This window comes from Ochotona princeps, chromosome 24, assembly GCF_030435755.1.
Source record: "Ochotona princeps isolate mOchPri1 chromosome 24, mOchPri1.hap1, whole genome shotgun sequence".
Classification (NCBI taxonomy): Eukaryota; Metazoa; Chordata; class Mammalia; order Lagomorpha; family Ochotonidae; genus Ochotona; species Ochotona princeps.
In genome coordinates, this window is record NC_080855.1 from 22035468 (window position 1) to 22049146 (window position 13679).

General features: G+C 51.1%; 1 protein-coding gene across 3 annotated transcripts in view; it reads left to right on the forward strand.

The window, feature by feature from the left end:
* Positions 1-13679, forward strand: part of SLC5A11 (solute carrier family 5 member 11) — a 32942-nt gene that overhangs the window by 16568 nt on the left and 2695 nt on the right. Inside the window, exons 7-13 of one of the 3 annotated variants that reach the window (XM_058680555.1) lie at positions 476-556; positions 2457-2662; positions 4084-4219; positions 10392-10499; positions 10766-10916; positions 11487-11655; positions 12811-13026. In XM_058680555.1, the coding sequence (XP_058536538.1) occupies positions 476-556; positions 2457-2662; positions 4084-4219; positions 10392-10499; positions 10766-10916; positions 11487-11655; positions 12811-13026 (1067 nt within the window). The remainder of the gene's footprint in view (positions 1-475; positions 557-2456; positions 2663-4083; positions 4220-10391; positions 10500-10765; positions 10917-11486; positions 11656-12810; positions 13027-13679) is intronic. The other 2 variants (XM_058680556.1, XM_058680557.1) reach the window with 2 other exon arrangements.

Consider the following 13679-nt stretch of genomic DNA (forward strand, 5'->3'; position numbering starts at 1 on the left):
GGACTAAGCACTGGAGCCATCACCTACTGCCTCCCAGGGGGGCAGGGGGCAGTAACAGGAAACTGGATTGGAGAAGGACCAACTGGGATTTAAAGCAGGCATTCCAATATGAGAAGCACATATGCCTGATTCTAGACTTCAATTCTTAAAGCTTCTGGTCTCAGAGCAGCCTAAGAATAAGATAGAAAGCTTGAGGGCTCCTTGAAAAAACAAATTACTTCCATCATGCTCTACGGTTCAGAGTAAGTCTTAAGGTCAAGTTTTACGAGGTAGAGGGATTAACAGAACTTGAAAGCAAAGTCACATTGAAATTAATGGACATGTGCACCCAGAGAGGAGTCATTATGACCACTTGTGATCGGCCGACACTGAGAAATCTCCCATCTGGCGTTGAGCTTCAGGGTTCCCTCCAAGACCCAAGCTGGCGCTACCCCATCAGTGCACCTGCCACTCATCACTGTGCTCATCCCCACAGGCGGCCTGGCGGTTGTGATCTACACAGATGCTCTGCAGACCCTGATCATGCTTGTCGGCGCGCTCACCTTGATGGGCTACAGTGAGTGAGGACCACAGCGCCCTTCTCTAGCAGGGACGTCAGCTCTCCTGCTCGCAGTCAGCAAGCCCGGCGGTCAATACGTGACACTTAAGCGGGCATTCCTGTCCTTGTTGTTCTAACCAAAACAGAACTGTGCTCATGGTGGAAAGTTATGGGCTTTTACATTTGTTTTTGTTGTGTATGGAAGAAGGAGGAAGAGGGACCCGGCGGCGTGGCCTAGCGGCTAAAGTCCTCGCCTTGAAAGCCCCGGGATCCCATATGGGCGCCGGTTCTAATCCCGGCAGCTCCACTTCCCATCCAGCTCCCTGCTTGTGGCCTGGGAAAGCAGTTGAGGACGGCCCAATGCGTTGGGACACTGCACCCGCGTGGGAGACCCGGAACAGGTTCCAGGTTCCCGGCTTCGGATCTGCGGGCACCGGCCCGTTGCGGCTCACTTGGGGAGTGAATCATCGGACGGAAGATCTTCCTCTCTGTGTCTCCTCCTCTGTGTATATCTGGCTGTAATAAAATGAATAAATCTTTAAAAAAAAAAAAAGAAGGAGGAAGAGAAGGGACAGAAAGATCTTCTTCCTCCTGATAAACTTCACAGGTGCCCATAACAGCTGGGGCTGGGTCAGACTGAAGCCAGAAGCCCAGAGCTCAAATCCAGGCCTACTAAATGGCCAGTTAAGACCCAGGCGCCTGGGCCATTCCCTGTTGCCTTCCAGGCACATCACCCCAGTGGCACTTTTTGAAAGCCAAGATTGTACAGAGAGAGGGAGAGAGAGAGAGAGGCAGAGGAAGACCTTGTATCCGCTAGTTCACTCCCTAAATTGTCACACTGGCTGGGACTCTGTACCTGGTCTAAGCCAGGAGCCTGGAGCTTTTTCTGAGTCTCCCCTGTGGATGCTAGGGTATGACAATGTCAGCCATCCTCTGCTACTTTCCCAGGCATGTTAGCAGGGTGCTGGATTGGAAGTGGATCAGCTGGGACACAAACCATCTCACATCTGATGCTGGCACTGTAGGCTGAGGCTTAGCCTACTACGCCATGGTGTTAGGCCCATTCATAACTATTTTAGCACTAAATCCAGGGCTGGCATTATGGCCCAGTGGGTTGAGGTGCTATTTGTTTCAGCGATGTCCTGTGTCTAAGTGCCGATTCAAGCCCCGGCTGCTCTGCTTCCTGTCCAACTTCTTGTTAATCTGTCTTGAAAGGCCACTTAAGTACAGGGGCCCCTGACACCCACTTAAGAAACCCAGATGGAGTTCCTGGTTTCCGGTATCAGCCTCGCCCAACCCTGGTTGTTGTAGCCAATTGAGCTACAACATGAGCCAGTGCATGAAAAAAGCTCTCTTTCTCTGTTATTCTATTTTTCAAATAAGTAAATAGGTAAGTGTTTAAGGAAAAAAAAAACCTGGGGCCAGCACGGTGGCATAGGGTGCCAAGCTGAGTCCCAGCTGCTCCACTTCCAATCCAGCTCCCTGCTGATGTGTGTGAGAACACATCAAAGGATTACCGTGTCCTTGGGCCCCTGCACTCATGTGGGAGACTCAGGAGAAATTCCCGGATTCAGATCAGCTCAATTCTGGCTGCTGTAGCCATGTGGGGCGTGAACGAGTGGATGGAAGACCTCTCTGCCCTCTTTCTCTCTGCAACATTGTCTTTTGAGTCCTTACTAGACCTACTTCAAGATTTTACTATCTCATAGAGTGAATAATTTATGATGTCACTTTTGAAGAATATTTTGATAGTTGCCTTCAATAGATTTGGCTTCCTTATAATTCTTATAAGGAATCTTGTTCTGCATTTGGGATTGTTATTCCTAGAAGCCGTCTCCAGCCATGACCGCTAGGGGACAGTCTTTCCCTGGGAGCCTTGCTCCTCGCCTGAGTTCCTGGCTTCCCCCCTGGACTGCAGGTTTTGCTGAGGTCGGCGGGTTGGAAGGTCTGCAGGAGAAATACTTCCAGGCCCTTCCCAGCAACCGGAGCGAGAACAGCAGCTGTGGGCTGCCCCGGCAAGATGCCTTCCATCTCTTCCGGCACCCGGTGACATCTGACCTGCCGTGGCCCGGGATCCTGTTTGGGATGTCCATTCCATCCTTGTGGTACTGGTGCACGGACCAGGTACGGGCAGCGGGCGGGCAGCGGGCAGCGGGTGGGCACCTCCCTTTGCTTCTTTCCTTGGGGTGAGTGAAGTCAATTATCTCCCCGCCCTGCACCTGTTCTTGTCACTGTGTTTGCCTCCGGTGTGGATGCTGGTTCATGCCCTGGCTACTCCATTTCTGATCCAGTTCCCTGCTAATGGTCTGGGAAAAGCAGTGGAAGATGGCCCAAAAGCTTGAACCCTGTACCCGTGTGGGAGACTCAGAACAAACTCTGGCTTCAACCAGCTAATAACCCCCAGCCGCTGTGGCCATTTGGGGAGTGAACCAGCAGATAGAAGATCTTCCTCTCTCATAAGTCTGATCTGCCTTTCCAATAAAAATAAATAAATTAAAGGAAAAAGTCTGTAGAAGACCTGGGTGGAGTTTCCAGCTCCTGGTCTTGCCCTCACCCAGCCCTGCTGGTTTCCGGCATTGGGTTAGCAATCAGTAGAACAAAGAGCAATCTCTGGCTCCCTCTGCCTTCCAGATAAAGTGAAACTTAAAAAATCAACATGAAACAACAACTCTGCCCGTTTTAAAAAAAAAAAAAAAGTTAAGAAAAAGGATCCCTCAGGTACACAAGGAATTTGTGAAGCACCAAGAAGCATTAAAAAAAAAAAACAAACCTTCACGTGACGTGGAGGTTAGAAGTGGACAACTCCAGTATGTGCGGAGGGCAGTTACAATGGGTCAGGTACGACTCTGCCTGTTCCAGTGAACTGTCCTGGTACAAACCCATCTTGTAGATGCAAACACCAAGTCAAAGCGAGGTATTGTTGCCTACCCAAGGTCACACAGCCAAGAGGCAGGGAGGCAGGAGCGAAGCCCGGGCAGCATTAGCCAGAACTGGCAGCTTCAGAAGGAAGGACTCACACCACGTGACCAACCATTGGGTGTGTCTCTCTGTTCACCTCCTGAGTGTCTCCTCCCTGCAGTGACTTTGGCCTCCCCCTCCTGGAGTTCTTTCTTCTATGATGTCTTCTATCTTTAGCGATCTAGTGAAGGATGTGCAACCAGCGGGTCTGTGACACCTGCAGAGGGAACGATTCGTGTGGGGCCGGCAGCAGGTGGAGAGCCTTACTCCTTACCCTTTCTTGAGAAGTCCCATGAGAGCAGCGGTTGGATGCCTTGAGTTTGCGCGCTTTCCAAATTGATGATGGTAGCCATGGGTTAGAATGAAATTTGATGGACACCTTTCATCGATCAGGACCAAGCTTCTAGGTTAAAAACAACAACAACAACAACAACAGTGAGGAGAAAGGCAGGGAGTCGCCACAGGGAAGACGTGTTTCCCCCAGCCCAGCATGCTGAGCCTACTCCTCCAACACAGAAGTTGTGAACTTCTGGTCTACCCTAAGAGAAACCCATTTTTCACCTCCAGCCACCCTCTCTGTTTTCCAGGTGATTGTCCAGCGGTCACTGGCTGCCAAGAACCTGTCCCATGCCAAAGGAGGTTCTCTGATGGCCTCATACATGAAGGTGCTGCCCCTTTTCATCATGGTGTTTCCTGGGATGGTGAGCCGCATCCTTTTTCCAGGTGAGAAGACAGCAGGGAGGGGAGCATCTGGGTCTTGGAGCCTTCCAAGGGTTCTGTATGCATCGCTCCTGAATGCCCCATGAGGGTATAACTGGACTCTCTCCCTGGGGAGCGGACTTAGACACGTGCCGACTCCATGTCACTTCTCGGCACTTGCAGTGAGAAACTCCTCCCTGGAGGGTTACCCCGTCACACTGCATACTGGAGCCTTGCCTTCACTGTAATCTTTAAACTCACATTGCTGGTCCTCACTTACTCAAAGTCTCTTGGGATCTTTCCTCTCTAGATTTCCCATTTGAGTTCAGTGACTTAATCATGTTGGCCCCACAGAATCCTTTCTGTGTTACTTGTTGCAACACAGAAAGGATGTCGAAGGCCTCGGAGTATTTGCCTTGATCTGCTTGTTCTCTAATGTGGGGAGGGGAAAGGACAAAAATGCTGAGAGGGTGATGCTATAGGGAGTCCCTGTGGTGTCAGGAACTGGTGACCCACACACAAGAAGGCCTTCTCTGTCCCCACGGCTGTGGATGACTCAAAGGAGAGTATCAAGTGGAAATTGGCCTCCTGTGTACCGTATCCCACACGTTGTTATGCGAAGATCAGGAAAGGGTGGGAATGGCTCACTAGTTTCCTTGGGACTTAGAGGGAGAGAGTTAGGGGAGGGAATTGGGGTCACTGTCCATGGTGCTGGACTCTGGATGTTGCTTCTCTAGACCAGGTGCAATGAGGAACTCAGAGAGTTTTTGGTCTTACTTCTAGAGAAGAATTAAAATCATGGTGAAGCCTCCCACCCCAAAGCAGATAATAACTGGGATATGGCTTAGGGATGACCCAGAGGAAAACTTCATGCATGAACAACAAATGTGACTTAAAGCAGTCAACGTTCCTCATGCACTTGTCCTGCGCAAGGCCAGTCCCTGGGAGCATCTTGCAGTCGAGCGTAGTGGTTATGAACTTGAATCTAGACTTGCTGGGCCTGGAACTTGTCTCTGCGTCTTACAAAGTGACCTTCAGTAAGTCATTTGACCCCTCTCCCTTCATTTCCTTGCCTGTGACGGGGAGATAATAGGGTTTCATAAGGCTTAAAACACCAGCTGGCACAGGCAAGCGTTTACTGTTCTTACTTCACTTGACTGCAGCCAGCTCTCCATATCCTGGGGCTCCGAGTGTGCGGATTCAGTCCCACGGCTTGAGACTATTCCAGAAACACTGCATCTGTACTAAGCATCAACAGCCTTCCCCGCCCCCTTGCCTTTATTCCCTAAACAATACGGCACAGCAGCTACTTATATAACATGAAATATTATGCGTAACCCAGAGATGATGTCAAGTATATGGTGAGCTGTGTCTAGTTTATATGCAGACACCACACCATTTTATTTAAAGGATTTGCACACCTTCAGCTTTTGGCATCCTTGAGGAGTCCTGGAACAAATGCCCTGAGGATGAGAGAGAACCCTCACCCCCATGACACCCCCAGAATGACTGTAAGAGGCAGGTGCCATTGTTGGTATTTCCATCTTACAGAGGATGACATGGTAGCTCAGAGAAACTGATTTCCTCACTCATTTGTTTGTTCATCTCTGTGTCCAGAGAATACTTTGAGAACCGGGTATCCGTCAGGTCTTGGTCTAGCGGTGTCTGGAGATCTGTCTGTGGATCAGAGAGGCAGTATCCCCACTGCAGTAGGGGCTGCGGGTTAACACATGAATGAGCCGATGAATGCGCTGTTGTTGGTTGGGTGAAGTGTGATGAGGGAAATATACAAGGTGACATCACAGATGAGGCCAGGGAGGGGTTCCTCTGGCCAACGTGATTTGGGGGAGCTGTTGAACTCTGGAATTTAGTTTGTCTTTGTGAAGATTTGTTGCTTAATGGAAAGGCAGAGCAAGGACATGGAGAGAGAGAGAGAGAGAGAGAGAGAGAGAGAGAGAGAGAGAGAGGAAGAGAGGAGAATGTTTTCTTTCCACTGGCTCCCTCCCCAGATGGCACCAACATCTAGGTCTGGGCCAAACCAGGAGTCAAGACAGCTGTCCAGATCTCCCGTGAGGGTGTCAGAGGCCCACGGACTCTGCTACCTTCTGAGGCGCATTCGCAGGGAGCTGGATCAGCAGCAGAGCAGCCAGGATTCAAACTGTTGCTCAGAAATAGGATGCTAGTGCCACAGGCAGTAGTTTAACTCACTGTGACATAATGTTGGCCTGGGTCTGAAGCTATCTGGCAAGAGAACACACTGCATGCAAGAAATGGCTAATTAATTAGTTCACAGCAGGTGAGCAGATGCTGATGAACTGCTTGTGGGTTGTACTTCTCATTCGGTTGAAGCAACTCATTTGCCTATAAAGAACACTTTTTTGAGACTAAGTGAGCAAACTGTGGCCTGCCACACACATGCTTTGCAAGCCGGGGTTTGGCCCTAAAGCTAAGGGTTGAGGCTGCATAGCCAGAGAGAGAGAAAGAGAAACTTTGTAGTTGACAATTATATCTCAGGGGGATTCTTCCCCTCCGCACCTCAAAGAGAGCAGCTTTTATTTCCTTTTTAAAGGGTTTTGTTTTTATCTGACAGAGTTACAGAGACAGGGAGACAGTGAAAGAAAGAAATTTTCCATTCATTGATTCACTCCCCAATTTGCCGCAATGGCCAGGCTGAATCGAGGAGCCTGGAATCCCAACTGTGTCTCCCATATGGGTGGCAGAAGCCCAGATACTTAGAGCATCGTCAATTTCTCTCCCAGGCACAAGAACTGGAGCAGAAGTGGGGCAGCCAAGACTCAAATTAGCCCCCAAGGGGGGGTGCCAGCGTGACAGGCCATGGCTGTATTACACCATTACAGGGCTGCACGTAACACTGGCCCCAAGAGCCAGGTTTTAGATCAGGAAAAACTCACAAAGATTTTAACTTAAACTTGAACTTTGCCCCACCTGGGAGGCCCCTGACAATGCTCCTGCAATAAGAAAAGTAAATATTTTCTAATATTCTCCTGAGCCAATTCAGAAGAGTACTAAAATGTCAAGAACTCCAGCCTTCTGGAAGGCATAGATTTTCCAATAAGATTGCTCTTTTCTAAGATTTATTTTTTATTCTTTTTTTTATAATGGTGAATTTTTTTTTTGAAAAGTCAGACATACAGAGAGGAAAAGAGACAGAGAGGAAGATCTTCCTTCCAATGATTCACTCCCCAAGTGGCCGCAACAGCTGGAGCTGCACCGATCCAAAGCCAAGAGCTTCTTCCAGGTCTCCCACGTGGGTGCAGGGTCCCAAGGCTTTGAGCCATCCTCGACTGCTTTCCTAGGCCACAAGCAGGGAGCTGGATGGGAGGTGGAGCAGCTGGGACATGAACCAGCACCCATATGGGATGCCGATGCAAGCAAGGCAAGGATTTTAGCCACTAGGCAAATGCCGGGCCCTTTTATTCCCTCCTCCCCCTTTTTTCCCAATAACTTTTGAAGTCTGCATATCATCTTAGTCTGATATCTTAATTTTGTCTAGAATTGAACCACTTGGGGCCAGTGTTGCAGAACATAGGGTTAAGCATCCTACATGGGTGTCAGTTCGAGTCCCGACTGCTCCACTTCAAATTCAGCTCCCTATTAATGTACCCGGGAAAGCAGCAGAAGATGGCCCAAGTGCTTGGGTTCCTATGTGAAGCTCTTGGCTCCTGGCTTCGTCCTGGCTCAGTCCTGGGCTGTGGCAGCTGTCTGGGGGGATGAATCTGCAAATGGAAAATCTCTCTTGCTCTTCCCTTCCCCTTCCTCATCTTTCCCTCTCGCTCTCAGTAAGTCTGCCTTTCAAATAAACTAATGAATGTTGTTTTAAACTGAGCCAGTTTGGGGGGAATCTATTTTATGCCATATAAGTTGCTGTTTGTATTATTAGTTATGCGACCATATCTAATGTCTCCGCCATTGGTAGCTGTCAGTGGAGGGAGAGGTCCCAGGCGTGAGAAGAAATCACTTTGGGGAAAAGCACCAAACCACTGGTACTTGGGTCCATTGGTCCAGTGGGAAAAAAAAAGGCTTCGGGCCACTGGCATCTCTTAGCTCTTTTGTTCTGTCAATAAGGAAAATAAACATTCATGTGAGAGCCCAGATTTGTTAGACTCGAAGTGCTTACTTTTATTAACTGAATTTTGCAATGCAAACAGAAGTACAGGGACCACCTGGAGGTGTAGTCAAACATCTATCTCAAGGCCCATGGTGAGCTACAGAGCTCAGCCGGCCAGTCAGCCTGGCGCTGACACTGCCTCAGGACCAGGACAGGGACCCGGCCAAGCAGCAACAGGCTCCCTGGGGTTAGGGCGGCCAGAGAAACCAAGCTGAAGACCACTGCTTGAGGAAGAACGGCCAGGGTCTCTAGCTGGAGCGGAGGGAGTGTCTAGAATTCTCCCTCATCTACCTGTTAGCAAGAGACTTCAGGCCTTGTCGACTAACTAACCTGGGCTCCTAGTGGGGGTACGTGGGGCTGGACAGGTGTCAGTTCAGAGGGGAGAAGGGGCCTAGGGGGCAGAGTCCGAGGAAAGGCAGACACTGGGAAGGCAGACGCTCTCCTGGCCTGCTTCCTTGGACAGGCTGGACTGAGTCAAGAGGCCGGGTTTAAGTCCTGGCTGTGACATCAACTTCCTGAGGGACCATCACTGGGTCTCCTCCTCTCTCTGAGTCCCTCCTGTCACCTCTGCCTCCCTTGGTAAGAGTCATGCCACAGCCAGCTGCTTCCTTCACAGACTGCCACTCAGGAATGGTTTGGGGTTTTTAAGTTTCTTTTGTCTTACTGTTGGGAGGCCTTTGCTTGCATGCTTGGGATGCGTTCATAACAGGGAGAGCGGGAAGGCTGGATGGATAGCCACCCCCTGGTGTCTGTAGGGGTTCGGTTCCAGGGTCTCCACGAGCAGCGATATTCATGGGCACTTGAGTCTCTTAGGTTGAGTGGTGTAACATTTCCATTTAAACTATGTAATTCTACACACTTTACTAATCTTAGAAAAAGAAAACAATCATCTCCAGATTATTTTTTTAGAAATTTATTTATTTTAATTGGAAAGGCAGATTTACAGAGAGGAGAGACAGAGAGAAAGATCTTCCATCCAATGATTCACTCCCCAAGTGGCCGCGACAGCTGGAGCTGAGCCGATACCAAGCCAGAAGCCAGGAGCCTCTTTCAGGTCTCCCACACGGGTGCAGGGTCCCAAGGCTTTGGGCCGTCCTGTACTGCTTTCCCAAGCCACAAGCAGGAAGCTGGATGGAAGTGGAGCAGCTGAGATTAGAACCAGCACCCACATGGGATCCCAACGTGTGCAGGGCGAGGACTTTAGCCACTAGGCTACCGCACCGAGCCCTAGATGATGTATAATACCGAATACCGCATGAATGCTATATAGATAGCTGTTATACTGTATTGCCCAGTAGATAATGGAAAAATATTTTTTAGTACAGAAGCCATTTTTTAAATTGATTTTATCTGAGAGGTACAGAGTGAGAACAGAGGAAGAGAGTCCTCCAGTTCACTGGTTCATTCTCCAGATAAATGCCTGGGAACCGGGAATTCCACCCAGGTCTCCCAGCTAGGTGGCCAGGACCAACTACTTGAACATCACTTCGGCCTCCAGGGCATACCGTAGCAGGAAGCTGGAATCGGAAGTGGAGCCAAGCTCTGACACAGCGAGTGGGTGTCTCCGTCTGTGGCTAGCCCAGTTCACCCATGCAGAGGCTGTGATCCAAGGAGCGCCTGAAGATCAGAGAGATGCCGATACAGAAACACAGAAGGAGGAGGAGGGAGAAAGCCAGGGGCCACCCAGAGAGGCACTGGCATTCACAGTGAGTGATAGCTGCTGTATTCGATGTGCACTGAGAAGGGAACCAGGGACAAGAGGAGGTTTCAGAACACTCACCAGATGTCCAGCTACAGGCAGCTTTAGTCCAACCATGCCTTGTTTTTAGCCCCTGTTGCAGAGCAGGTCAGGAACAGACAACCTGTTGTGGGATGCTGTGGCAAGACACACCAGCAGGTAGCATGAGCTATGCTCATGTGGTGCAGGGTGCTTGCCTGACAATCAATTTCATCGCATGGAGAGTGAGACTCATGCCATGTTCCCAGCAGGTACATGGTTGAGGTTCAGAGAGGGGAAGAGACAGGGTTGGTCACACGCTCAGCCTGGGCCTGTGTCTTCCCCTGCAGACCAAGTGGCCTGCGCAGACCCAGACATCTGTCAGAGGGTCTGCGGCAACCCCTCAGGCTGTTCCGACATCGCCTACCCCAAGCTGGTGCTGGAGCTCCTGCCCACAGGTAAGCCCCTTTTGCCCTGTTCTTAGCCTGAGTCCCCTCCCACCCCCTGCTCTGGGGGAAGCCAGGAAGGAGGACATTGCCTGGGCTCTGGTGGGAGAGCTGTGGACAGGAGGCGACTGGCTGTCCAGGGGGACTCTGTCCATGCATCCTCAGCTGAGCCTCTGCTCCCTCGCAGCAGAGCTCCATGGGCCCAGCTGACTTTTGGGTAGAGGGCAGCAGGTATTGGCAGGAAAGCCCCAGCCGATAGCGCTCCCTTCTGCCCCCAGGACTCCGAGGGCTCATGATGGCTGTGATGGTGGCTGCTCTCATGTCCTCCCTCACCTCCATCTTTAACAGTGCCAGCACCATCTTCACCATGGACCTCTGGAATCATGTCCGGCCTCGGGCATCAGAGAGGGAGCTCATGATTGTGGGCAGGTAAGGCCTTCCGGGGTGGGGCTAGGAGGAGACTGGGCAGTGGGATACAAGGAGCAGGGCAGGAGGAACTGAAAAAATTGGACCCCTAGAGGCCAAATCCAGCTGGCAGTTCCCAGAGGCCGGGGCAGTCTCCTCTGGGGACAAAGATCAGGACCATTCATCCCCACCGAGCACCTGCCATGTTCTAGACACGGCTTACAGCCACACCCATCCCTCTAGGGCTGCTATGATGGGGAGAGACAGCACTTGAAAGGCAGAGTGACAGAGAGAGGGAAAGACAGAAGATTTTTTCCCATCTGCTGGTTCACTCTCCAAGTGGCCACAAGAGCTGGGGCTGGGCCAGGCCAAAGGCAGAAGCCAGACACTCCACCCCGGGCGGGGGCCTCCCATCGTTCACGGCCTTCCTAGGTGCCCTGGCAGGGCACTGGATTGGAAGCAGAGCAGAGGGCCAGGGCTTGGATATGGTGTGTCAGTGCCACAACAGAGCTTTACCCGATGGCACCATGCCAAGCTGACCCTGGGAGTGAATCATCAGGGAAGACGCACGGGGTATCCCTTCGTCCGGCACAGGGTGTTCGTGCTGCTGCTCGTCGTGGTCTCCGTGCTCTGGATCCCCGTGGTCCAGGCCAGCCAGGGAGGCCAGCTCTTCGTCTACATCCAGGCCATCAGCTCCTACCTGCAACCGCCCGTGGCTGTGGTTTTCATCATGGGATGCTTCTGGAAGCGGACCAATGAGAAGGTAGCCCTGGTTCAGCCCCCAACGCACTGCTGGGGAGTGCTGGGGAAGGGAAGGGGACCGGGGACGGGAGGATGGGCTGCCCATGCATGAGTTCTCAGGGACAGGCAGCAGAAGGCCCAGGGAGGGAGGCGCTTGGTCTTTGAAAAGAGGCAATAGTAGGGAAGGGAGTCGGCGAAACCTTGAGGTAATTTGGTCGTTAAGCAGAGAAGCCAAATGAACAGGGAAGAATAAATGACATGTGATAGACTTCTGGCAGTATCCATGAGTTTCCCCTCTGTGATTCGACCAGCTGCAGATTAATAAGGAAAAAAAATGTACACTTGTCCCTAACATGTTCAAACTTTTCTTTCTTGTCCTCTCTCCCTAAGAAATTTTAACTAGTACTTGCTTTGTGTGAAAGGACCTTTAAAACAAAGTTCATGGAAAATAAAACTAAGGACTAAGATGATTCTGGTACCAAAAAAACAAAAAACAAAAACAAAACAAAACCAAACCCTAAAAAATGTACTTATTTTATTTGAAGCGCAGAGTTAGATTTCCCACCTCCTGCTTCATTCCCCAAATGGCCGCAGGAGCTGGGCTAGTCCAAAGCCAGGAACAGGAACTCCTGAGTCTCTCCTGGGGGGCAGGGACCCAAGCAGGTGCTCCAGGCACATCAGCAGGGAGTTGGACGGGAAGTGAAGCAGCCAGGACACGAACCAGCACCCACGTGGAGTGATGGTGGCAGCTAGTATGCCATGGTGTGGCTTCCTTGTGCTGCCTCAATTTTTTGAAATCCAACTAAGAGGTCTTCCCCTCAGCTTGCCAAACAAGCTAATGAAAATGCCTATTATGCAGAAAACTAGACCTAGGTTTTACATTTTTCTTGTACCTAGGTAGACTTTTGTCATGAATTTGTATCCCCATATTAGGTGTTGTGAGTGACTGGAAGTGGGCGCATACCATTCTGTATAGGGGACTGGGGCACCTGTGGATGGTGGTATCCTTGAAAAATCCTGCATGCATCCCCCAGGGGATCCTGAGGGACTCCTAAACAAACAGCTCCAGGTTTTTTCCAAGCAGCGATCCGCGCAGCGACCCTCCCAAGCTGAACAAGCCCCCGGCCTGAAGCCTGACCCCTCCGTGTCACTAAGCTCATCTTGCTCTGGTTGGCAGGGTGCTTTCTGGGGCCTCATCTTGGGCCTGCTCCTGGGCTTCCTCAGGCTCATCCTGGACTTCATTTACGTGCAGCCTACCTGCGACCAGCCGGATGAGCGCCCCTCTGTGGTCAAGTCCGTTCACTACCTCTACTTCTCCATGATCCTGTCCTCGGTGACCCTGGTCACCCTCACAGCCACCACCCTGCTCACAGAGCCTCCGTCACAGGAGATGGTACGTTTTTGTGGACACCCGTATCCGCCGAGATGTGTGGTTCCAAGTGAGTTAAGCCAAGAGGCCTGACCATTCAAGGATCGGGGGATCCATTCAGGATTTGGAAGCCATCTCTCACCTAGACTTGGAGGCTCAGGCCCCACGTGGGGCCACACGGCTCTGCGGCTGTCTCCACTTCTGCTGTCGTGCAGTGAAAAGCAGCGGTGTTTCTGACGCAGCAAAGACTGTCAGAGAAGTGTCCAGCAGTAGTTGAGTGTCAACTGTGGGCAGATGTCCTGCTGGAAGTACTTCTTGTAGAAGGTGGTGGTGGCCTTCGGGGAAGTTGTGACTCTGGTGGTTGTTTTGTATTTGAAAGGCAGAGTTTCATGCACACACACGAAATGCCCCAACCATTGATTTACTCCCCACTAGATGGCTTCAATGGCCACAACTGGGCCAGGTGAGAAGCCAAGGGCTTCATCCAGGTCTCCCACTTGGGTGTCAGGGACTCTTGCCTTCCCAGGTACATTAGCAGGGAGCTGGGTTGGAAGTGGAGCAGCCAGGACTCAAACCCGTACCCATGTGGGACGCAGGCAGCGCAGGCAGCGGCTTAATGTGCTATGCCACATTGCTGCCCGCTAGAAATGTATTATTATTAAAAGTTACTATTATTA